The following is a 25,142-nucleotide window of genomic DNA, read 5'->3' as shown; positions in this document are numbered from 1 at the left end:
ACCTGGTGGTGGGGTGCCCAGTTACTAAACACTCTCGAGTCCATTTGCTTCCTCTGTTCAGTGGGAGGATATGCAGTCCTCCCTCCAGGACCGGCATCCTCAAACTACGGACCCGCGGGCCACATGAGGCCCGCCGAGGACATTTATCCGGCCCGCTGGGTGTTTTTGCCCAGTTTGTTTTTTTACTTCAAAATAAGATATGTGCAGTGTGCATAGGAATTTGTTCATAGTTTTTTTTTTAAAACGATAGTTCGGCCCTCCAACGGGTCTGAGGGACAGTGAACTGGCCCCCTGTTTAAAATCTTTGAGGGCCCCTGCTCTAGGACTTGGGGCGAATGAAATAGCAGAACATTCAGGAAGCCCTCAGTACCTGACAATGTCTGCAAGCTATGCTTAGGGGTCATGAGGATGGCGCAGGGCTGAGCAGTGTTTCATACTGTTGTGTGCCTCCTAAGGTCCCTGGGGGTCAGAACTGACCCGGTGGCTTGTCACAGCCACAACATATAAAGCCCTGTGGCCTGGGCAGGCACACTGTCAATGTTCGAAAACAGGAAGCGATGGACAAGGGAGTGCTCCAAACATTGAACCGCCATTTTTTTTAAAAGGCAATTTTAATAACACAGAACTCTTTGACTGGAAGGCACTTAATAGTAGCCAGTCTGGAGGTTTGCAATTATGTTTCTTTGATGCCTTAAAGTCTATTCTGACTCACAGTGACCCCAGGTGACAGAGTAGAAGTGCCCTACAAGGTTTTTTAGGGTATATGGTATAGCATCTTTACAGGGGTGTCCTGGGGCAATGCTTAAGCACTTGGCTGCTGCATGAAAGGCCGGTTCGAACTCCCCCGGAACCTACTGGGAGGCCCCGAGCTGGCAATCTGCCCCTGTGAAGGTTCAGCCTAGGAAGCCGGATGGCTCCACACTACTCTTGCACGCAGGGTTCCTGTGAGTCAGAATTGACAACACACTGTTTACAGGAACAGATCCCCTGGGCTTTCTCCCTCATAGCCTCTGAGTGGGTCCCTCCGCTAACCTTGCCGTTAGCAGCCGAGGGCACACAACCAACGTTGCTCCGTGAGGGCCCTTTGACAAGACTCTTCTGACGAGACTGGTGTGTCAGAGGAGTAAGCGCCGAGCTGGGCCTAGGTAGCATGGGGCTTAGCTCTGCCCTTCTCTTGGCGTGGCCTCATCGCCCCTGGAAGGCTCTGGGAGAGCTGACATCGGTTGGACCTGAACACTCATATTTGGTCCAGTTCCACCACTTCACTGATTGGGGAAGGGCCCCCAAAGTGGATGTATTTTCCACCAAGTGTCACAACTGGAGCTACCACCCGCTTTCCAGTGTCGGTGCTTCCCTGGGACACAGTGACCCCCAAACAGACAAGCCCAAAACGTGTGGGCACGTCAGAGGGGACTTTTCAGGAGAACCTTCCAAAGCTCAACCGCAGCATGTCCACGTCAACTGTTCTTTCACATCAGCGATCTTGTGGGTGGCGGCCGTTTCTGTTTCCCTGTTTATTTTTCAGCTGTTTCTGGTGCCACTGAAAGCACTTCCTGTGTGCTTCCAGAACCTTCTACCACTCTTGTGGACAAATACCAGCTGTGTAAGTTTCCCTGAAACTTGACCGGAAACAGCTTCACCCCATCTTGCTCCCTCCACTTTCGCCTTCGGGGATGCCTTCCGGTCCTGGGTGAAATTCGGTGATGGTTAAATGTTTTCACCTCTGGGGCATCTATTTCACTTGAACCCCTTGACCAGAGTGTTCTTGCAGGCCTATTAACGCGGCCCCGAAATATAAACACAAAGCTGACTCAGTGAGACGCTGAACTCAGTGTATTTTCTTTCCAAGATAAGACTATGTTTGTACAAACAACCTTGAACTTTATTTGGAAAAAGGGGGGGGGGGATGTAATGCAATTTATGACTGCCGGGCTCTTTCCAAACAGGGCTGATTTCCTGTTAGGTTGTTCATGTTGTGTTTCAGTTCTTGTAGAAATCGCTTTCTGTTTACTTCCGAGAAAGAAGAAGACTAGAGATGGGGGTGGGGACGGCAGGGTTCTTAATGTAATCAGGAAAGCGGATGCAGAATCTCCTGGCACGGACTTCTACCTGGGGCTGGGCAGACAGGCCTCAGTTTCTTGTGCGCCGCCGCACAGACCGTTGCCATGGTTTCAGATGGAAAGTTGGTGACAGCCCTGCATCCAGCAGCTCTGTGGGTGCCGCTTGCTCTACCGTGTGCTCACTTCTCATGGGTCACACTTTGATAACTCTTACAAGATGCCCGGCTCTCTCCTAGTGCTGTGGCACACTGCATAGCCAGCAGGACCGTGTCGACGTCACTTCAGTCTACCCTGGGAAGCCGCAAATGTGTATGCGACTCGTTTGACCGCATTACTTGTCCGTTTGTTTGTGGTGATCTGGAAATGTACTGGCAATATGGCCAAGGTATGACTTTAGTGTCCTTTGAAAATTATTATTTTTTTTTTGTAAAACACTTTGAAAATTATTCTTTGGGAATTAAAAAAAACAAACCATCCCTGGAGGGACTCCTTACCAAGCTCACGCATAGCGCGGAGTGGGTGCTCTTGAGAAATGACCATTGACCGCAGTCAAGAGGCGTCTTCCTTGTGTATCGGGCATGTTGGGAAACTGCAGTGGTCGCACAAACGGTGCACGTGCTCAGCTGCTAATCAAAGGGCCGGAGGTCTAAGCACCCCCAGAAGCACGGTGGAAGAAAGCCTCACCATCCTGGGCCCAATGCACCCTGGCAATCCTCTTTCATGGGACACAGGTCTACCCTGATACACCTAGGGTCATCAGGCGTCCGGGAGTCAATTCAATGTCATTTGGAACTGGTTACCACAGGAAAATACAGATTGAGATGGCAGCCTACTGAGTTGAAAGAATTCTGTAATTGAAGTAAAAGAGTACTACTACTAGAACAAAGTCAAAAAGCCTCCTCCTGGGGGGCCGGGGGGGCGGGGCAAGAGAAAGGGGGAACTGATAGTAAGATGAATATATAACACCCCTGCCCCCAGGAGGACGAGCAACAGAAACGTGGGTGAAGGGATATAGTAGACGGTGTAAGATGTGAAATAAGAAGAAGAATATATAATTTATCAAGGGTTCATAAGGGGAGAGAGTGGGGAAGGGAGGGGAAAAGAGAAGCTGATAATAAGGGCTCAGTACAAAGATAATGTTTTGAAAATGACGATGGCAACATATGTACAAGTTTGCTTGATATAATTGATTTGTGGATTGTTATAGTATCTATAAGAGCGCCAATAAAATGGTTTAAATTTTTTTTTAAAAAGCCTCTTTCCAGGAACTCAAGGTTTCCATTCCTTGACCAATAGGGCTAGTTTTGAGGCAAAATTAATTTAGGGACAAATCGATGTGAGAACAGTAACTAATCTTAATTGAGCCCTTACTACCCACCAGGCCCCAATCTCAGAGCCTCAGGTAGTGTGTCCTATTTAACCTTCACAACCGGGGCTGGTTGTTACCATCCTTATGTCACGGAGGAAGGAGCAGGGCTTCCGTCACTGGTGGAGGAATTTGAACCCAGGCAGTCTAGTTCCTGAGCCTCATTAGCCCCTAACCAACCGACCCAACTGACGATGGCCGGAAGCCGTGATTTCCCTTCCTATAAACAAGGTACTCCACAGCTGGCATTTCTCAGGTGATTGTGGTTTTTTTTTTGGTTTTTTTTTACAAAGGCTCCGTAATAGCCTACTTTTCTGAATTTTGGAGACAGGGGAGGAAGAAAGATGCACGAAAGCCGTCAGAGGGTTAAATGTTTTTCTTCTTGCCCTGACTTGACAGTTTCATAAATCACTTGTCTATTTGGCGTCATCCACGAGACCTGGCATTTCTTGGAATGCACTTCTCTTGAGTCACCGTAGGCATCTCATAGGAAGTACCCAAGGGATGACACCAGCCCAAGGGCGTTACAGGTACATTACTCCTACTGGAACAGATGGTAAAACGGAGGCACCAGGAGGAGGCCATTGGCCCAGTCCCATGACTCTCTCCAGAGCAGGCACTAACCCCGCGTTCTGCATCCCAGGGCAGTCCTCTGGTCACTAGGCAGCCCCGCCCCATGCCCACCGTAAGTTTGTTGTGAGCTCAGGAATGATCCAGCCCACTCTTCTCTTTTAGGTCCCGGCTGGCTCCTAGGAGACATTGATTTGTGCCCCAGGAAATACTGCTTTGCTGAGTTGTCTCCAAGTCAATCATGAACCAGCCAGACCCTGCCGATGACCCAGACTCCAGCTCGGAGCCCCTGTGTGTGGTGTGTGGTCAGTACCACTCCCCCGAAGAAAACCACTTCTACACCTACACCCAAGATGTCGACGACGATCTCATCTGCCACATCTGCCTGCAAGCCTTGCTAGACCCCCTGGACACTCCCTGCGGACATACCTACTGTACTTTCTGCCTCACCAACTTCCTGGTGGAGAAGGACTTCTGCCCCGTGGATCGCAAGCCTTTGGTTCTGCAGCACTGCAAGAAGTCCAGCATCCTGGTCCACAAACTCCTCAACAAGTTGTTGGTGACCTGCCCTTTCACAGAGCACTGCTCCGAGGTGCTGCCGCGCTGTGACCTGGAGCATCACTTTCAAACAAGGTAAGCCCTGCTTCCCGGCTCCCCTGCGAAACCCCCTCATGGGGGCAGCTGAGAGCACCCCTGGGCTCCCAGGGGTGTGTCTGGCTTCAGATGCCCCAGATGCACCATGAGATTTCTGTTATTCTTTTACCTTGTCACCAATGAAGGAAATCAATTCCAACTAAGAAACATTTTACGTCTTAGTGGGGCTGATTCAGTGTGAAGAGGCAGCAGATGACAACAGATGGTGTTATAAGTGTATGTGTGTGTGTGTGTGTGTGTGTGTTTTACTTTACTTGGTGGAAAATGCCATATATACTTGTGTATAAGCTGAGTTTTTCAGTACATTTTTTATGCAGCTTTTGTGGTAAAATTGGATGCCCCAGCTGATATTCGGGTCGGCTTATACTCAAGTATATACGATACGTAGCAGAGCTTATGCCAAGTCAACTCTCTACAAACAGAGTTCGGGGACATTGATTACGTTCTTTACAATGTGCAACCATTCTCACTTGTCCTGTTCTGAAGTATCCCTCCCTCCTATGCGTCTCACCTAATCTTTTGAGATGCTGTGTCATTTTTTTTTTTTTTTGCGTTTGACATTTATTTTTTTAACATTTTATTAGGGGCTCATACAACTGTTATCGCAATCCATACACACATCAATTGTGTAAAGCGCATTTGTACATCATTTTGAAACCATTTTCTCTCCACTTAAACCCCTGACATTAGGTCCTCATTTTTCCCCTCCCTCCCCGCTCCCCCCTCCCTCATGAGCCCTTGATAGTTTATAAATGGGTATTTTGTCATATCTTGCCCTGTCCGACGTCTCCCTTCACCCACTTTTCAGTTGTCTGTCCCCCAGGGAGGAGGTCACACACAGTTCCATGTAATCGGTTCCCTCTTTCCTACCCATTCTCCCTTTACCCTCCCTGTTTTGCTGTGTCATTTTTGATCCCATGAAGTTCAGTGTTTAAATGAGCACATTGTTCAAGGCAGATACTCTTTATTTACTGATTAAGTTACACTTGTTTGGTTTCAAAAAGACTTCAGGGGATAATTCTGATTTAAGGTTTAAAGATTATTTTAGGGGTGCAGGATTTTTTTTTGAAGGGGAGGGGGGTTACATCCAGCATTGGTGGCTCCAGAAAGTCTGGATTCCGTTGAGAATTTGAAATTCCGATCTTTATCCTCCACTTTTGATCAGGATTCTTTACAGAACCTTTGATCAAAACAACAGTAAGGATTTCCAAGAGCTGGTTTTTCTAGTCTTGTGACGGAGGAAGCAGTAGTTCTTGGAGTCAATTAGACATACATTCTATTTCCTCCTCCAATTCCTTATTTTCCTTCTTCCTTTGTTGCTCTAGATAATTAGAGACCAATTATTGTACTTTAGATGTCCACTTGCAAGCTTACTCTGAGATGCACTAGGAAATAAAATTATTAGACCAATTGACTTGGGTGTCTGATGAAACATGATCCCAAGCCTCCAAAGAAGGAGCCAAATCCTGGAAGATGTGTGGTTATACATAAGTGGCACCAGCAGCTCTTCTATTTGTGTGTGTGTGTGTGTGTGTGTGTGTGAACATATATATTCACACAAAATCTTCCAACGCAACATTTTTTGCGAATAGTTTCATGATATCAATTACTTCAATCACGATGTAATTTTTGAGGGGAGCGGGGGCCATCCAGCCGAGTGGCTTCAGAAAGTCTGGATTCCATTCCAAATGCACTCATACTCATTGAATTGTGTGGGTTTTGAAAGATGGAAAACAGTGTGGGAAATCCCAGATGAACAGCTTTCTCCGAGGCTCATGATTCCCATAAAGGTGAACATTGCTTATTTGTTTCATTAGGAAAAAAAATTCTGCTTATTGACCACTGATTATTAGAATCAACTCTCTATAGGAGTTAAGAAGGTATATGGGGGATTCAATAAGGCCACCATGCTTGGTAAAGTCAAGGCGCAGCCAACATGAGGGAAAGCTCCCTGGTGAGATGGGCTGGCACAACAGGCAAAATAATGGACTCATATATAGCCACCACGGCAAGGATGGCACAGACATTGGCAACATTTCATCCTATTGTACAAAAAATCACCAGAGTCAGAACCAACGTGGAGGTCCCCACTGGACAGTAACTGACAACTGTGCCACCAGGGGCTGAGGATCTGAGGTGCATTTTAGGAAGTTTTAAGAGGAGCAGGTGTTTGTCCCCCAAATGACTCATTCGGTCCAGCCAAGGTGTGCAGGCTGGCAGAGCTATGGCGGTATGGTCTCTTCTGATGGTCCACATCACCTGCTCCACCGGACTGCGTCTTATTTTGTCCACTGGCACTGTGCTGTTCCTGGGAAGTCTCGGTATGGAGAGACTCAGGAGTGGCACTGTGTGTGATTCCCTATGATGTGCACTCATAAGACATTCACAGTGCTTCCTGAAGGGGGGATGATAATGCCGGTGGTTGGCATTTTTACAATGATTTTGTAAGAGGAAATGTGGAAGCTGATATTTATCCTGGTTCCTGTCCTGACAAGGGCAGGAGGCAGGTACGGGTTTTTGTTGTGGTGGTTGTTGTTGTTGAAGGTCATCTACCTTGGGTCCTGAATCTGAGTCTTTTTCTTTGGGGATTCTGTAACGTGGAGCTGGTCATCCAAAGCCATGGCCTGAGTTGTAATGCTTAGCACAGTTTTCCAGACTAATTATGTTGAACCCTTTTTTTCCTCCCCAAGATGCAGAACCAAATGTATCTCACTTGGCTTTAAGTAGGATGAAGGGGCACGGGTGGTTCAGTGGTAGAATTCTCACCTTCCCTTGGGGAGATGCGGATTCAATTCCCAGCCAAGGAGCCTCCTGCGTGAAACCACTGTGGTCCGTGGAGGCTCACGTGTTGCTGTGGTTCTCAACAAGTTTCAGCAGAACTTCCAGAGACGAAGGCAGGCTAGGAAGGAGGGCCTGGTGATCTACTTCCGAGAGTCAGCCAGTGAGAACTCGGGAGATCTATCCACAACTGATTGTCGCGATGGCACCAGACCAGGCAGCATTTCATGCTGTTGTGCTTGGTGTCACCATGGGCTGGGGCCACGGGGCCAGCAGCTCATAAACTAAGACTCCCTACTTCTCTACCTCCCAGGGAGCAGGAGGCTGAGGGAGTCTCTGTGCGACCCTGGATGCAAGGTTCACCCAGTTTGATGGGCTTTGTCCAGAGGGAGCAAGCCAGGAGTCAAAGGCCGGAAGGTGCTGGCAGGTGCTGGTGCAGGGTTAGTGCCAAAATCAGGCCACACCCGATGGGAGGTGGGGGAGGAGGTGAGGAACAGGAGGAAATCAGACCCTGGAATAGCTCCCTCCGCACACATCACTTTCCTGGGCATCTCAGGTGTTACCCTCCGCTGTCGGATCCTTCACAAATAACACCTGTGCTATCCCACAACTCTCCTCCTTACCTGCATCATGTCCACCCCGAGGTGGGCATAGTCTCTAGGAAGGAACACAGTAGACATTTGTTGGGGACTGTCGTCACATCCTACAGCTGCTCTATAACAAGCGATCACAAATGCCGTGATTTAAAGCAACGCAATGTTCCTGTCTTTCAATAACTTTTCATTGTGAGTTGGGTAAAGGTTCACAGAGCAGCTCATCGGTTTTGCACTTGATAGTTCGTACGTGTTTTGTTTCAGCCCATCCGGTGCAATCCCTCACTGTATCATCACTTGCCCCTCTGCCTTCTTGGACTTCCTCTTTCCATCCTCCCTTCTCCCCTAACCCTGTGTACCCTGCCTATGGACAAATGATGGCCTTTTGGTCACATCTGGTTGATTGAGTTCAATTCCAGACCTGAGGGATGACTGGTGGTGCTAGTAGTGGGGGTTCCAACCAGTCTCTCTTCAACCCATAAGCCTGGTCTCTTTTATGATTTGGGGTTTTGTTCCATATTTGACTCCCACTCTATCCGGGACCTTCTAATGTGATCCTTTATAGAGCGGTTAGTAGGGGGTAGCTGGGCACCATCTAGTTCTTCTGGTCTCCAAATTCTGGTGGCTGATGTCTGCAGGGTTCACCTGTCTATCGGACTGATTGAGCCTATATGTCTTTCCAACATTATCATCCTTCTTGCCTCCAGATGAACAACACAAATGTCTTATCTGACAGTTAGGGTACTCAGAAGTCTGAATGGGTCTTCTGTGACTCGGATCAGGACTGCGTTTCTTCCGAAGGCACTAGGAGAAAAAGTCTCCCCTTGCCTGTGGAGGCTGCCTGCACTGCTTCCTGCAGGCTTCGCTTCCAGCATCTTCCAAGCCAGCCACATAGCATTTCCGAATTGCTCTGCCTCCTCCATAGGTGGTGTAGTGGGCTATGCATTGAGTAGTCCTATAAAGAGTTACAGTCAGGCAGTTCTGCTCTGCCTGTAGGGTGGGCGCAGTCCCCTTTGCCATGTAGCACATTCACAGGTCCCAGGAGTTGGTGTGGACATTTGGGGTGGGGAGGTGAGGGGGGGTTATTGTTTTGCCCATCACAGTTTTGATTGGGGCGGCGCAAGAGGGAGGAAAAGGAGTGGAGGTCCTTTCTGGAGAGCAAGTGAACGTGAAGCAGCTGAGGTTCATAAGCTGGGGTTCAAATCCATTCAGAAACGGATTTGGAGCCAAGCATATCAATAGCCACAGAGCTAATGGGCACCCGGTTCTGAGGACACAGCTGGCACCGAAGTGGGGAAAGGGCAGGGCTGGGAAGAGGCCCTTGGCCATCGACAGGGAGTCCGGGAGAGAGACCTCATACATACTCAGTTGCTGGAGCTAAATTTCATTCACCCGCCCACACAGCGTGTGTGACCCACACACCTCAAGGAAGCCCAGGGTGCAGGCTTCATTAACACTCCTCCTGATAATGATATGCACTTTTAGAAAACAACAGTGTGGAGGAAAGAACCCAGGACTAAGGGAAATTACATCACTTTTCTGAGCTGTGGCCCATCGGAGTCCTTCACAGGCACCAGTCAGCTGGTCTGTGCAGAGGAAAGCTCCCACCTAGGGAGGCGCTGGGCCGCCACACCTGCTCCTGAAGCTCTCCACACCTCAGCTTCCTAAGTAGGTTAAAACCAGCATCTCCAAAAGTAGATGGTACATATTAGTCATCAGGTGCTTAATATATACTCCCACCCCTTGGCACTTTCATCGGCAGGGGTTAAGAAGTTAGAGTTGAGACAGAACCTGCCCGAGCCCTCTTGGGCCTGTGCCTGAGCCAGTAGACTGCTACTTCATTCCCTCAGAGGAGACACTTGGGAGATTATGGGGTTAAGGCCTCTGGAGGGGCTGTGAAGTGCTTATGGGAGCATTGTCTTTCACATGTACTGGAAGTAAGCTTTTGCTTATGCATTTTACATCTTGACTTCTGTATTTAAAACTGCGAGGCATTTTGCTGTTGTTGCTTTTCAATATTCCTTTGACTCGTGGCTTTTTTAAAAATTTAAATACTTTTACTGGGGGCTCTTGCATCTCTTATCACAATCCATACATTCATCCATCGTGTGGAGCACATTTGTAATATGCTGCCATCATCATTTCAAAGCACTTTCTACTTGAGCCCTTGATACAGCTCCTCATTTTCCCCTTCCCTCCCCCATCCACCCTCCCTCATGAACCCTTTATAAGTTATGGATTATTATTTTCACAGCTTACATTGTCCTCTGTCGCCCTTCACCCATTTTTCTGTTGTTTGTCCCCCTGGGGGGTTATATATTGATCTTTGTGATTGATCCACTTTCTTCCCCCATCTTCCCTTTATCCTCCTGGTATCTCTATTCTCTTTGTTGGCCCTGAGGGCTTTATCTATCCTGGATTCCCTGTGTTTCAGGGTCTTATCTGTAGCAGTGTGCATATTCTGGTCTAATCCAATTTGTAAGATAGAAAGGAGGTCATGATAGTGGAGGGGAAGGAAGCATTAAAGAACTAGAGGAAAGTTATGTGTTTCATCAGCGCTATACTGCACCCTGACTGGCTCATCTCTTCCTTGTGACCCTTCTGTGAGGGGATGTCTAAATGTCTACAGATGGGCTTTGGGTCTCCATTCCAAACACCACCACCACCTCTTCACATTGGGTATGATTTTGTTCTGGGTCTTGGATGCCTGGTACCGATCCCATCGATACCTGATCACACAGGCTGGTGTGCTGCTTCCATGTGGGTTTTGTTGCTTCTCAGCTAGATGGCAGCTTGTTTATCTTCAAACCTTTAAGACCCCAGACACTATAGATTTTGATAGCCTGGCACCATCAGCTTTATTCACCACATTTGCTTATGCACCCATCTTGTCTTCAGTGATCCATTTGGGAAGGTCAGCATCACAGAACGCTGGATTATTAGAACAAAGTGTTCTTGTGTTGAGGGAATTCTTGAGTGGAGACCCAATGTCCATCTGCAACCTTAATTCTTAGAGGTCTAAATACAGGCATGTGCATATGTAAATATATTTATATGTAACGAGAGGGGAATAGATCTATGTACTTATATTCATATGTTAAGAATTAAGGTCGCAGACTCATGGCTTTTTAAAGAATACAAACTAAGCAGACTGAGAGACCTGAACTGTCATTCTGACCCAGAACATCTGCCCAGTCACTGAGAGGCAGTAGGGCGGTAAAGTTCTCAACTGACCCCAAGTCCATGTTTTCACTGTGGGACACTACCACCTGCTCATAATGCTCCTCTTTATCAGGGACCCACAGTAGGCCTAGCCCTGCATGGAGAGAAAGCTACCCATACCACGATTCCTGCTTCTGAAGAAGTGGTCTCGGAAGAAGTAGTAAAAAAGTGCATGCCTCATTGCCCTTCCATTTCACTCTCATTTTATAATAGTGGGGAGCTAATAAAACTGACCCTCCTGAAATGTTTATTGGAATGAATAAAGAGATCATTGTTCAATGTTTTGAAAACTGCCCCCAAATGAAAATGTGATATAATTGGCCCAAGACACACCTGGCTGAAATCTCCATGGGGTTATTTCCTTAATTAACTTTGGCCCCAAGGCCCTGGGAGTTTCTGCTCCAGAGACTTACCCTAGGACCTCTGTTGACCTTCATTTCTATCAGGCAGCTGACTTCTGTCAGGTGCTGAGTTCAATTAGGCCAGCTTGGCTGTCTACAGTGCACGGGGAGAAAAGATGGAGGGGGGTGGGAGCCTATGAAAAGGCAGGTAGGTTACAAGTCTTGGTGATGATTTCTGCCTAAATCTAGTGAAACATCTGACCAAAAGTCATACTTCCACACACATCCTTTATATAAACCTTCTAGCCGTGAATGCAATTTTCACTGTCTTAATTGGCATCTCTGGGTGGTACAAATGGTGAACTCACTCAGCTGCTAACCAAAAGGTTGATGCCTTGAGTCCACCCACAGGTGCTTTGAAAGGAGGGTGGATTCATCTACTTCCCCCAAAACGAACTCTTGAAAACACTGTAAAGCACAGGTCTGCTCTGACAAGCCGGGGGTTGCTGTGCATTGGAATCAACAGCAGCTGGCCTGACAGTCGCAGCCCTGACAGTCGTATGGATGCTGCTCAGGGAACATAGGAGACCATGCTTCTGAGCGAACCACTGAGTCTTGCTCAGGTTTGCTCCATGCCATTCGTAAAAGAAAACTTTTCCCACTTGCCTGGTCCCACAAACCTTGTTATAACTATTTCTTTTCTTCTTGGGTCTGTATTATTTATCAATACAAATGTCCAGCCCCCGACTCTGATTCTTGCAAAGTTGGAAGTTTGCCATTGTTTTATTTTGCTAGCTTGCCTCTGACCCAGAAAATCTGCCCCCCCCCCCCCCCCCCCCAACTGCCTCTGTAACTGGGTTGAGCTTTCTTCATTCAGTCAACAAACATTTATTGGGCACGTGCTGTACTGGCAGCACTGTGACAAAGAGATCATGAAAACAAGGCCAATGGAACTCCTGTCCCTGAAGAGTGAAGGTAAACGAGATTTTGAGAAAAATAAGAAGTAACGGGTGATGTCTGAGATGCTGGGGAAGGAAAGAGGACTTGGTGTAAGGGACTGTGGAGGGCAAGGACGATGGAGCAATCCGTGGCCACTGGAGGGAGATTTCGTCCTCAGGAGACTGGATCCATTAGGATGAAGTTTGATGGCAGGTGATAGAAAAGTCAAGGTATAGTAGCTTGTCTATCCAGAGTTTTCTTTTTCATGTGTAGTGAAGGGTCCGGTTGTAGGAAGCTCAGGATGAGTATGACGTCCCCAGGAGCATTTCGGCCTCATTTTGCCTTTTAGCTCAGCTTTCATTCTCAAGCTTGTCGCCTCAAGCTTGTCGCCTTGTGGTCTCAACCTCCAGTCCCACGGCCCTGTTTTAGGCAGGAAGAAGTAGACAGGTTAGGGAAAATATAGCGTGGAAACTGAGATGGCTTCCCTTTAAAGTGCTTTTAGGACTTTATCATTCACTAGGTTCTGCTTCTACCTCAATGTCCAGAATTACATAGCGTGGTCCTCACTGCCTGTACGTGAAGCTAAGCGTGCTACTGCCATGAACAAAACCTAGGCTCTGTTCAAAGGAAGACGGGGGTGGGGGAGGGTCTACCTAGAATAGGCAACCAGCAGGGCCAACGGTGGGGGCAACAGGGAGGTAAATTAATAATAGACACCTGTCCTTTGGTCTTTATGTTGTGTTCATACTACCCACTGGTTTCATCGTCTTGAAAAGCAAAGAGGTGAAAGGACAGCTGTCCTGAGGAGAGCCCACCTGACAGAAGCAAGCTGATCAGGAACATGATCCAGTCACCGGATGAAGCCCACTCCTTTCATTCGATACCATGTTTCTTATCAAATATGATCTTTATAGCGGGTTCTGAAGATTCCAAAGGAGCATGCCCCATTACTTTGTGAAAAATGCAGATTCAGGGGAAGACTCTACCGTGTAATTTCCCTAGTAGTGAAAGAAAGAAGAAGGGATAAGAAAAGAGTAACAAGGTCTCTGGGACACAGATGCTGAGCTGCCAGCTAGTCTCGTTGCCAGCTATTCCTAGCAACAGCAAGGAGCCCCAGTGGGCAGCACAGTGGTAGAGTTCTTGGCTACAAACAGGGAGGGCTGCAGTTTGAACCCACCAGTGGCTCCATAGGAGAAAGATGCAGCCGTGTCAGCTCCCATAAAGGTTACGGCCTCACAGACCCTATGGGAGCAGCTCATTCTGTCCTAGAGGAGGGCTATGAGTCAGCCATGGGCAGTGGATTTGCAAATGGCAATGGCTGACATATATTTAAACCAACCCTCTATCGGTTTGTCAGACTTTGCTGGCTTGTGTGTTGCTTGGAGCTTTGCCACTGGTATTTCAATTGCCAGCAGGGTCACCCATGAGGGACAGATTTTACCAGAGCATGTAAACTCTGAATAGGAAGAAAGACCTGGCGATTTTCTTCTGAAAATGAGCCAATGAAAACCTCAGTGGTCACAAGAGCCTTGTCTGAGATAGTGCTGGAAAATGAGCACCCTGGGTTGGGCTCAACATTACAAAAAAAAATTGGGAGGATGGTGCAGGACCCAACAGTGTTTTGTTCAGTTCTCTCTGAGTCAGAACAGACCTGTAAGCACTTTAACAACAAACAGATTGAAACGCAGCAGGGTATACACAGTGGCTGCAACAAGGCCAGGGGTTGTGAAGGTGATACGTGACTAGCTAACGGGGGTTCTGTTAAGCATAGGGATGCTCTGAATTGGAGTCAACCCATTGCAAGTACCACCACCACCACCACCATTCCTACCCCCCCACCCCCACCACTCACAAAGTCCTTTATACTTTATATGCATAATCTCATTCTACCCTCATAAAAATGCTCTGAGGTAGACACAATTATTATTGTCCATCTTTTACAGAGGAGGAAATGGAGGTTCTGAGAGGTAAAGCAACAGCCATTGTCACACAGCTAGTATGTGGCAGAGCTGGGGTTCAAACTCAGGTCTGACTCCAGCATATAAATACAAAACCCAACTTCCTTGTCCCTGCTCTTCACCAGCTCTGACTCACTCCTGCTGAATACCAGCCTTGAAGATTTGGAATTCAAGTCTGGGCTTCAACAAAATGATAACATCTTATATATCATATAGCATCAGGGCTGTTTGTCTCAGATCTAAACTCCAGAAGTTAAATCCGCATGCTCTATGGGGCTACTGTATTCAAATATTTTCAAGTCTTGCCTCAAGTCAATACAGAGTATTTGATGCCAAATTCCTTAATATGTGTACATGGTTTACTGGGGTTGGTCTCACTCTATAGACTTGTCTGGGGTCTTGTTCCTATGAAGCCTAGTTTGTTACAAATGGCTTGGTTGTCAATATAACAGCCAGTTCTACTAAGATTAGGCCCTGAGTTGGCAAAATAGACTTCACTGTTCTTGAGCAGTTCTGAGGGGCAAATAAGAAAGACAGAAAAAGAATTGAGGCCTTAGAATTAGGGCGTTTGCAAAGAATATTGAAAATACCATAGACTTCCAGAAGCACAAACAAATCTGTCTTGGAGGAAATGCAACCAGAATGCTCTTTAGAAGTGAGGACAGTGAGACTGTCCCGTGCACTTTGGACACATTAGGAGAGGCCAGTCCTGGACGAGAACACCGTGCTTGGTTAAGTAGAGGGTCCTCAATGAGAGAGGGACTGACACCATGGCTGCAACAATGTTCTCGAGAATTGTGTGAATGGCTGGATGGCTGGATGGTGGACCAGATGGTGTTTCATCCTGTTACCCATAGAGTTACAATGAGTTAGAGCAGACTGGATGTCATCTAACAACACCAGAGCTTAGCGTGCACAGGGAATCCTAATGGTAGTGCAAGTTGGACCATCTAGAATCACAGATTTTAAAGCAGGAAGAGACTTTAGTGCAGTCAGCATTAGTAGGTCCATTTTAAAGATAAGCAGGGAACTGACACTGGGGACCTTAACTGAAATGCTCAGTGTTACCGGGAGAAGGAGGAAGGAGTGCCTCCTTTCTCACAGACCGGGAATCTGTACATTGTTTGGAATGAACTGGTCTACTTAGGCTCTTTGTTACTCTCAGAGAGAATGACCCAGCCAATTCTTACAACGTCATTGTTAGCTGCTGCAGAGGCAGCCCCAACTCTTAGTTTGGAGAAGTGAAATTACTGGGTGTGCTTCTTCTAGCCATAGTCTCTGTAACTCCCACCAAATGATTGAGTGCGACCATGCAAATAGGGTGTATGAAACACTGGCTCAGGGATTGGTCAGTTTTGCCATTCCACTGGATATAAAAGTGAGCCATCTCAGGAGCAGAAAGAGGAATCTCATGAACTTCCGGAAAGAAGAGCCACCAGCAGAGCATGCACAAGATCCCTGGGTGAAGTGGTAGAGGCAGCAGCCCAGAGGAGTAGCACCAAGACCGTGAGGCAGAGTATGGGGCAGGCTTCCTGGAGTATGGCAGAGGCCAAGGACCAGAGAGAGCATGACTGAGAAGAGGGGCTGCCAACCAAAGAACTGTATCCTTACCATTTTCTAAACAGCTAGCTTGCCTATCAATTCCCATAATTGTGAGTATTATCGGCAAGTTCTGTACGGTCATTGCAATGGACGGTCAAACCCAGCAAAGTGCTGGGGGAGGAAGAGTTGGTGTCAGAACAGGGTAAAGAAGTTGATGGCTGGAGGGGGGGGGGCATGCCGGACCCCTGCTTCCCAGGAAATGGATGGGAAGTTGATTCTCCTTCTCCCGTGTGGAGCTGGAGGCGGTCAGACCTGCCCCTGTGCCATTTCCCTCCTACAGCGCCTCTCATTTGTCTGAGTAGAGCTGAGTCCCAAAGGGTTTCCGTGGGTAGGGGAAACTCCCTGGTACATTTTTAGTTAACAAGAAAGCTACCCTCCTGTGACATGTGTTAGTAGAGTGGGTAAAATTGGGGAGAGGGGTCTCAAGCGCATATTCTCAGCCTGCATGCAGCGCTCCTGAGAGGTGGAGGGGGCTTGTGTTTAAATTAAGCCCTCTGTTGGATGCTATCTGAAGACTCGCTTTGAGCCCACCTCTCCAAGAACTGTTTCAAAGATGATAATGAATGTCTTTACAGGGCAGCGTTTGGTGACGTGCTTATTCACGCGGTGGGCTCTGAATGTGCCATGCTCGTGCCCTCTTCCAGCTCAGCCGAGCTCCCAGCCCATCTGTTCCCGGCCAGTGATGTAAATGTACCAGCTGCTTCCCAAGAACCAGTCTGCACACAGCAGGGAGAGGCAGGGCCCTGCCCCAAGCACCAGTCTGCTTGCTCTCAGCCTCAGCCTCTCGCCAACCATGCTGGGTCTCCGTTCTCCCAGCTCCCCATCTCAGAGGCAGAGGGGGCAAGCCTCGCCCGGGGCCATGATGCAGAGGCGTGGCTTCATCTAAGCTCTTTCTGTCAGATTCCTTATCATCTCCTGCTTACTGGGATATGGCAAGGTTTGTGTAAAGGGGTTGGGCTGCCCGGGGCCCCTGCAGCTGACAGAAAGGAGGGGACCAGAAGGAAAGCGACACCCCTGCACGGAAAATGAAGGCGCTTTTGTTACTGGTCTTACCTTGGCTCAGCCCTGCTAATTACATTGACAATGTGGGCAACCTGCACTTCCTGTACTCAGAACTGTGAGTCCTCTCTCTGAACTGTGCCTGCCTGTGTCTGTGTGTCGGGGATTCTGGGGGTGGGCCCTGTGCCATTGCCCCGGCTGGTGTGTCTGTCTGGAGGGGTAAATGCCAGGCACAGACGAGCCGGGCTTGAATGAAACGCCCTGCCAGCCGGGAGAGCAGCATGTTTCACTGTGATGAACGAAAGCCATCATCAGAACAGTGCATCGTTCCGGCTTCGATGCCAACACTGCCTTTTTTGTTTTTGTTTTGAAAACACAGGGAGAGGGGTGTTCTGTTGCTCCTCGATCAGGGTGTCCTCTCTGCCGTATATAGAACCAAAGAGGAGAGCTTCTAGAAGAGAGCATCTCTAATTGTAAGCAGACGGTATCCCTTTACTGAGACGGTCCATCTGGAGACATTTACAGTATCCAGAGCCAGGCTAGAAAATCTTCATTTTCATATTTTTGGTATTTTTAAACCTATTGGAAAGTAGAGAGCACTCATACTCCCACCACCTAGATTTCATGATTCACATGTGATCGCACGGGCTTCATACATGTTGTTATTTTGCCAAAGTGACTAAGAGTCCTCATGGCATGTCACTAAATAATTCTAAAACATCAGGACTTTTTCCGACCTGACCTGTGTGCATTTTACGAAAGGAAACGACTCATGCCCCTGGCCTTCACCATGATGCTTTTCTGGCTCATTTCCTGGGGAAGCATTTGAAAGAAGGTTGCCAGGGGGAACGTGAACAGCTTCAAGCAAGCACATTGAAAGTGGCTGCATGTGTGCGTGTTTGGGGCATTTACAAAATGTCTTTTTCTCCTTACTAACCAGAGATGCCAAAATAGCCAAGGTTGCTTTCTGGGTAAAGTAGAGCCCGCGGCGAAATGATGACAGAGCATCTTAGCAGAGTTCCTGTGGCTGGGATTAGGAAGACTGGGTTGGTCACCGGAGGGTGAGTCAGAAAGTATTGCTACCACCTCCAAAACCTTCACGAAGCAAAATTTTCAAATTGTGAAGCCGTGGTTTCAAAAGAGGTCTAGACACTTCTGAAGGTGCTGTTTCGTCTTGAGCCATTCCCTGAAGAATGCTCTGTTCTTTGACTTACAGGACATAAAACAGCAGTGTTGGCATCCTCCAGGATCCTCAAATCCCATTCCTTTGGAATGTTGAGTTTTAGAAACAAAAGGGAAACGGAAGGGGCAATATCAGGGCTGTAGGAGGGTCAAGGAAGGTTTTCCAACAAAATTCTCCTAGGAAAGCCCTTGCAACCCTGGATGAGTGAGCGGGTGCAGGGCAGTGATGTGAACAGAGTTCCTGCACACAGTGGCTGGGCTGTTTTCTCACCAATACGCTTTTCTGTCTTCTGAAAAGTTCTTCCTAAGAAGCCTGTGATCCTCCCATTTCCTTCAAGAAAGTTTAATAAGATTACCCTTTTGGAATCCCCCCAAACAGTTGACCTAACCTCAGCTGACCGCTCTACGGCGAGTTGATTGGCCAAGCAGAGCTTCCCAGGACCCAATGCTTGATCGGGCCTTTGTTTCTGGAAGACCCAGTGTCTGACGGAGAGACCCTGTCTGCAGGCAGCCACTGATCACAGAGACAGGCGTAGCGCGTTTTGTTTGGAATGAACACTGTGGTGTACCAGTAACAATGCATTCTGACTTACCCAAAGGATTGATCGGTACTGATAACCAATGTCCCTTTTGTAATTAGCTAGACCAGGGGCTGGCAACATTTTGAGATGGAGGAGCCGATCCTATCCCTCACACACAATTTTTAAAAGTACTCGAGAGCCATAAATATATTTTTACAAGCAAATGAAGCCACCATAATCTGAATACTATGCTTAAAATGTTTCAAGTTTACTTCAGAGCCACCCATGCCTGTCATAAGCGCTTGGGAGCCACAGTTTGCCAACTCCCAAGCTAGACTAACCAATTTGCCTAGGACCTAAAGCACAGTTGCTGTGTTCGTTTGCTACCTTTGAATGGACTCTACAGTCATGGTGACCCCATACACCAGAGAACAAAACGATCCTCCACCCGATGCCATCCTTGTAACCCCCACAAATGATGCCCTTGTGGTCCTTAGAGTTTTCATTGGCTGATTTTCAGAGACAGAATGTCAGGCCTTTCTTCCCAGTCTATCAGTCTGGGGAATCTGCTGAACCCTGCCCAGTATCGTAGCAACATGCAACCCCCCCACTGGCAAATAGGTCATACCTGTGCCTGAGATGCATTGGCCAGAAATAGATAGATGCTCAATATGTGCTTCATAAAGAGAGGAGAGGCAAGGAGGCATGAACTAATTGCTTGGAGTTAGGTCACTTGTTTTGATGACTACATTTCAGGATGATCCGACCCTGGTTAGCTAAGAAAGTGCAGAGAGAAAACATCAGACTGGAATTTGAAGAGTGAGCATCACGGAGGAACTGATCTCTTGGAAGCTTTTCTAGAATAAGAAAAAATGTGACAGTGGACTAATAGAAATGAAGAAAGGCTCCTTCCTTTGTCTCGATGGGCACTGGAGTTGGCACATCTGAAATCCAATACCCTGGTCTCCCTCACTCAGCTGCTCCCTTATTTAGTTGCTATTTTAGTTTCCTAGACCTGGGTTGACATAACAGCTGCTGTGATGCATCCGAACATGCAGCATTTGTGAGGAAGGCACAGGATAGGATGGTGCTTTGTTCTGCTGTACGTGGGGCCCCTACGAGCCAGTCGGAACCAATCGGATGGCATCTAAGAATAACAGGGCTGTTGCAATGCATTACTATAATCTGGAGGCTTAAACAATAGAAATACTGTATCCTCATGCAATTGTGGGGGCCAGAAGTCTGACATCAAGGTGTTGACAGGGCCACATCCCTCTTAATGGTCTAGGAAATGAGGCTTCCTTGTGTCTTCCAGCTTCTGGTGCCTCCCGGTGTTCACTGACTTGTAGCTGCATGACTCTGTTTTCACACGGCTGTCTCCTCTGTGTCCTCTCCTCTTGTCTTCTTTTATCTTTGGGTTTAGCGTCCACCCAGGTAGTCTAGGATGAGTTCATCATGAGGCCCTTCACTCCATGTGGTTTTTACTGGCTGATTTTGCAAAAATAGAATGCCAGGCCTTTGTTGCAAGGCACCTTTGGGTGGACTCCATCCTCCAACCTTTCAGCTGAGTACCTTAACCACTCCCACCACCCAAGGAATTCTGTGGCTTTTGTTCTGTTGCTTAAGAGAGTTCAGCTAAATTTCCCAGGAATATCTTAGAGAGTTTGTGGTAATGCACTTCATTCCAACTAGAGCCCTGGTGGCGCTGTAGGGTATGTGTTGGGCTGGTAACCATTAGGTTGGCAGTTCAAACTTACCCGTTGCTCCATGAGAGAAAGATACAGCTATCTGCTTCTATAAAGATAGGCAATCGCAGAAACCCGATAGAGGGTCGTTATGAGTTGGAATTGACTTGTTACCAATAGGTTGGGTTTATCACCCTTGGAGATATTTTTCTTTTCCTTTCAACTTTTTATTGTGAATTGAGTGAATATTTACAAAGCAAGTCCGTTTTCCACTCAACAGTATATACACATTTTGTTCCATTCCCATGATGTAACATCACTTACTCTACTTCCTGTGTTACCCATTTCCAGTCCCCCTTCTTTCCCAACTCTCCTGAACTTTGTCGATGGAGTAAAGGCTACCCTTTAGATCTCCAGTGGTTGGTTGGTATAAGTGATGCATAACTCCCTAATGTTATTGTTTTCCTTATGACTGCCTGTTGTTTGTTGAACATTGAACCACAGGAGTGAGTTCCGATCCAGACCTGAAGGATTACTAAGGGACATAGTCTCCGAGGTATCTACCAGCATCTAGCTAATGAATAAGCATCATCATTGTTAAGACTTTGACTTATGTCCCATATTTTTTTTTCACCACTCAGTCCAGAACTATCTAATGTGGTCCGTTTCAGAGCAGTTGGTAGGAGTAGCTGGGCACCAGCTAGTTCTTCTGGTCTCAGGGTTGTAGAGACTGATGTTCATGTGGCCCATTAGTCCACTGGAGACTCACCAAAGAATGATGTAGAATATTGTCTTTGTGCTTATGCCAGCTGACTTTGGTGTCCCCTGAGATGAAGGTCCTGAGCTCCCAGGACCAGCAACTCATTCCCTCAAGGTGTATGGGTATAACTAAGATGTTTTCATAACTGTATCCCTAGCATGCTCCACCACAATAATGGAAATATTTGCTGCATAGGTAAACACACATGTATAAATATCCTGTTAAACATATATATATTCAGGAGTATACTCTCATTCTGCGTTTTTTATCTGCCCACCTTATGTATCTATCCATGCATCTACTTAAAAATCACTATTATTACAGGATTCTGAGAGACTGGTGTTACCTTTAACCCTTGCACTTACCCACTGTCTTCCCCTGCCTCCATCATTTTTTTTACTGACCTCCTTCTTATTGTATGTTACCTTCCTTTTACCCACGTGGAAATATTTTTCATTTTTGCCTCCTATTTTGGTGGATGGGGTGGCCTGTACATGCCCACGATGTTCACTATGAGAGTGTTCTAGATAAGTTGAGGTTCTGGCTTTCAAAGTAAAGGACTGTCCATTTTAGGGACACAGTGACCAATGAGACAGTGGGGCCTGGTCCCTAGAGCCTGACCAATCCTCAACATTAGTGCTACTAGTGTGGCTGCAAGACTTCTCAGGAAGTCAGGGAACACTGGCTCTCTATTTCTAACTTACACTCCGACAAATATTTCTGGTTTGTAAGTGGAATCCTTAGGAGCAGTATTCATGCCAGAATCTGGAGAGAAAATACATATTGCATTCCCTGGCTCCCATAGACATAGTAGTTCTGCATGGGGAAGGCTATTCCCCCCGGAGTTTTGTAGTTGGGAAATTAAGATAAGTGATTCCAACTTCACAACTTGAATCATTTAGGGTTATAGAAGGATATGGTCCCCTGGAGAAATTGCCAAAAGCAGCAGGAGTTGTGACGCTGCCCTGTGTGTGTCCTTCCTCGGCAGTAGTGTAGGCCCCTTCGGTCAGATACCCACAGCGCTTTCTCAAACCAACCTGTAGAAACACATCTCTGATAAATATAAATTGCATGGTCTTCATGCAGCGCTCACCTTTGAGTTCACAGGCCAAGAAGAGCCTTCATTTCAGCTGGGAACTCAGCACTGACAAGCAAGAAGATTGTCGCCAGTCTCGGTTTTATGTCATGTGCATTAAGTCTTCATCCTGGTAGCTCAGTAACCCTTTCACTTAGTCAGATTGGCTTTTCTCAACGACTTCTCCAAAGTGAGCGGGTCAAAGTGTCATCATCTTTGGTTCTGAGGGATGTCTGGTTGTATTTCTTCTGAGACTGGTGAGGATCTTTTGTCAGTCCCCGGTATAGTTAGGATTCTTTGCCAAGCCCAGAGTTCAAAAGCATCAACTCTCTTTGAGTCTTCCTACTTCCTTATCCAACTTCTGCAGGCATAGGAGATAGTTGAAAATGGTCTGGTTGGGATCAGTCATCAAAGTGCCTTTTTTCACGAGGTGTTTTGTGGCAGATTTGCTCAATGCTGTATGTCATTCGATTTCCCGACTGCTGCTTCCAGGGATGGTGGTGGTTGGTGCAAGTTGAGTAATGTTGTCGACTGCTTCAATTTCATCTCCATTTACCTTGATGTGGTTTGTTAGACCAGTTGTAAGGATTTTTTTATTTTCCTACATTCGAGTGTAATCGCATGGTGAGATCAATCCCTCGAGAAGCATACCATGTTGATTTGTTGAGGCAGAGGGTGAAGAGACATGAGGGCAAGCCTTGAAGAGACGGCTTGACACAGTAGCCCAAACAACAGACTCGAGCATGCCAATGGTCGTCAAGCTGGTCTGGGACATGCTTTGTTTTGTTACACAGAAGGCTGCCTTAAATCAGGGTCACTTTTATGGCAACTTAGAACAACATCAAGGCTGTGTAGCAACACTAACCCTAGTGGTTCCTTTATTTTCCCTATAGACTTGAAACCTGGGAAGCATCTTTTCTGATATTTTATGGAGCTCCACACAAAGCTGTCTACCAACTAACTGACCAGCCAGTTGCCATGGATTCGATCCTGACTTCTGGTAGCCTCATGTGTATCAGAGAAGGCCTATGTTCCCTAGGGCTTTGTGGGACTGGTTTTGGGAGGGGTTTTGCAAAAGCTTCCTTCTGAGATGCCTCTCATAGGACTCAAACCACCAACATTTTGATGAGCAGCCATTGTGTTGACGTTTGCACCACCCAGGACTCCAGAATATTGGACGCTTTCCTGCATCTAAGAGGGTGGGGGAGTAGTGAGTATGAGAGAAATACAAAGGGATTGGTGGGGCACAAGAAATTTAAAAGGAATACAGTGGGCTTACTTCAACATCTGTTTCTTCTTCACTCCATAACTACTCCCAGCGCTTTCAAAGTTTAAACCAACAGGGTGAAATGTATGGATTTGCCAGTTAGCGTTTTCCAAATTGAGTCTCAAAGAATTGGTTTCTTTTCATCAAAATTGGAAGGGAAAAAAAAGTGACTGATCCCTGGGTGTGTTTTTTTTTTTTCTTTTCCTTTGTTTTAAGAATTTGAAGTCAAGTTTGGATGAGGCCCTGGAAGGAAGGACAAGGTCGTGTAACAGAAGAGATGGAGTGGGAGGGGGAAATAAGATTCCAATAGAGAACAAGCTCTAGTTCCAGGGAGCAAAACTGGAGCCCTTTTGGGTTCAATGACTCTCTCAATGTCTTTCGAAGCACTTCAGTTCCACACATGTTCAGCCAGACATGTGTCTTCAAATTTTCTAACTTGTGGATTTCAAGGGAAATTGAAGCCACATGTTCCTGCTTCATTTACACTTAACTCATCAAAATGGTGCTCTGTAATGATTCTTTGATGCCCAAAGAGCCTTGCAAGCCTGTTTCCTTGGTCTTATTGTTTTCTCTTTGAAAATCGGCAAGTTCTCTTTTGCAGCAGTACAGCGTCCCAAACTGTTCACTTCCAGGCCTAACATGTAAAACTCGGGAGTCTCAGGAGGCCACACCTGTGCTTGACCAGCTACAACTGCCTTGCACTGTGTCATGTAACTGGTTGTGTGTCAGGTGGAAGAGAGACAAAGTGGAAATTATTTTACAAGACATCCAAGATTCATTCCATCGGTTTGTTCCACATCTTTTTATTATTATCATTGTTATTAAAAACTTGTTAGAATGGAAACTTCAGATCATAGAAAATAGAGAGAATAGTATAATGAGCTTCCAATACCTGTCTTCTACAATGACGAAGGTTGTTTCACTTATATCTCCTTGAATTGGTTAGGTCAATACGAGTCAGAATCGACAATGGATTTGGTTTGGCAGGGTTTTTTTTAATGATTTTGAGTCAAATCTCAGACATAATCATTCCACTTGAAAACATTTACATATTTCTCTCTAAAGGATGAGGACTCTTTAAGAAAAAAGGCCCACACCACCAATATCCTATCAAAAGCAATGAACCATCAATCCTTACTATCAAATAGCAGTCGGTTCAAGTTTCCCCTCTTGGCCCATAATGTTTCTCCCTACAATTGGTTTGAAGCATGAGCTCGATCAAATCTAGCCTTGCAACCGTTTGCCATGGCACGTACATCTCTTTCCCCTCTTCGCCCTTCTCTTCTTCCCTCTCCTTTATCTTACACTGATTCAAAGGAGTCCTCGGGGTAATCTTTGAGGAATACTGTATATCTTTGGAAAATTCCCAAAGACTGGACTAGTAACTAAAAAAGAAAGAGCTATTCAGGTGAAGACTGTATAAAGAAGGAAAACCCAGAGCATTAACAAATCTCCACAAATTTAATAATTTAACAAATTGAACCCATTATCATTGTTGACTGTGTCTCCCAAACACTTTGTAGTGGGAACGTTCAAAAGAATGGAATGGGGCAACCTCTTCCCCCAAGAG

At 46.7% G+C, this 25,142-nt stretch overlaps 1 protein-coding gene across 3 annotated transcripts in view; it reads left to right on the top strand.

Annotated features, from left to right (window-relative positions):
• The window catches only part of LNX1 (ligand of numb-protein X 1), a 149,800-nt gene that overhangs the window by 19,744 nt on the left and 104,914 nt on the right, over positions 1-25,142 (top strand). For 2 of the 3 annotated variants that reach the window (XM_045284361.1, XM_004706285.2), the window contains exon 3: positions 4,162-4,629. In XM_045284361.1, the coding sequence (XP_045140296.1) occupies positions 4,238-4,629 (392 nt within the window). In that variant the 5' untranslated portion in view covers positions 4,162-4,237. Of the gene's footprint in view, positions 1-4,161; positions 4,630-16,954; positions 17,201-25,142 lie in introns of those variants that run through there. The other variant, XM_004706286.2, reaches the window with a different exon arrangement.

This window comes from Echinops telfairi, unplaced genomic scaffold, assembly GCF_000313985.2.
Source record: "Echinops telfairi isolate 266 unplaced genomic scaffold, ASM31398v2 ScPeMD7_7468;HRSCAF=8506_0, whole genome shotgun sequence".
Taxonomy (NCBI): domain Eukaryota; kingdom Metazoa; phylum Chordata; class Mammalia; order Afrosoricida; family Tenrecidae; genus Echinops; species Echinops telfairi.
The sequence above is the reverse complement of the archived record's forward strand: the minus strand, read 5'-3'. Positions and strand labels throughout refer to the sequence as shown.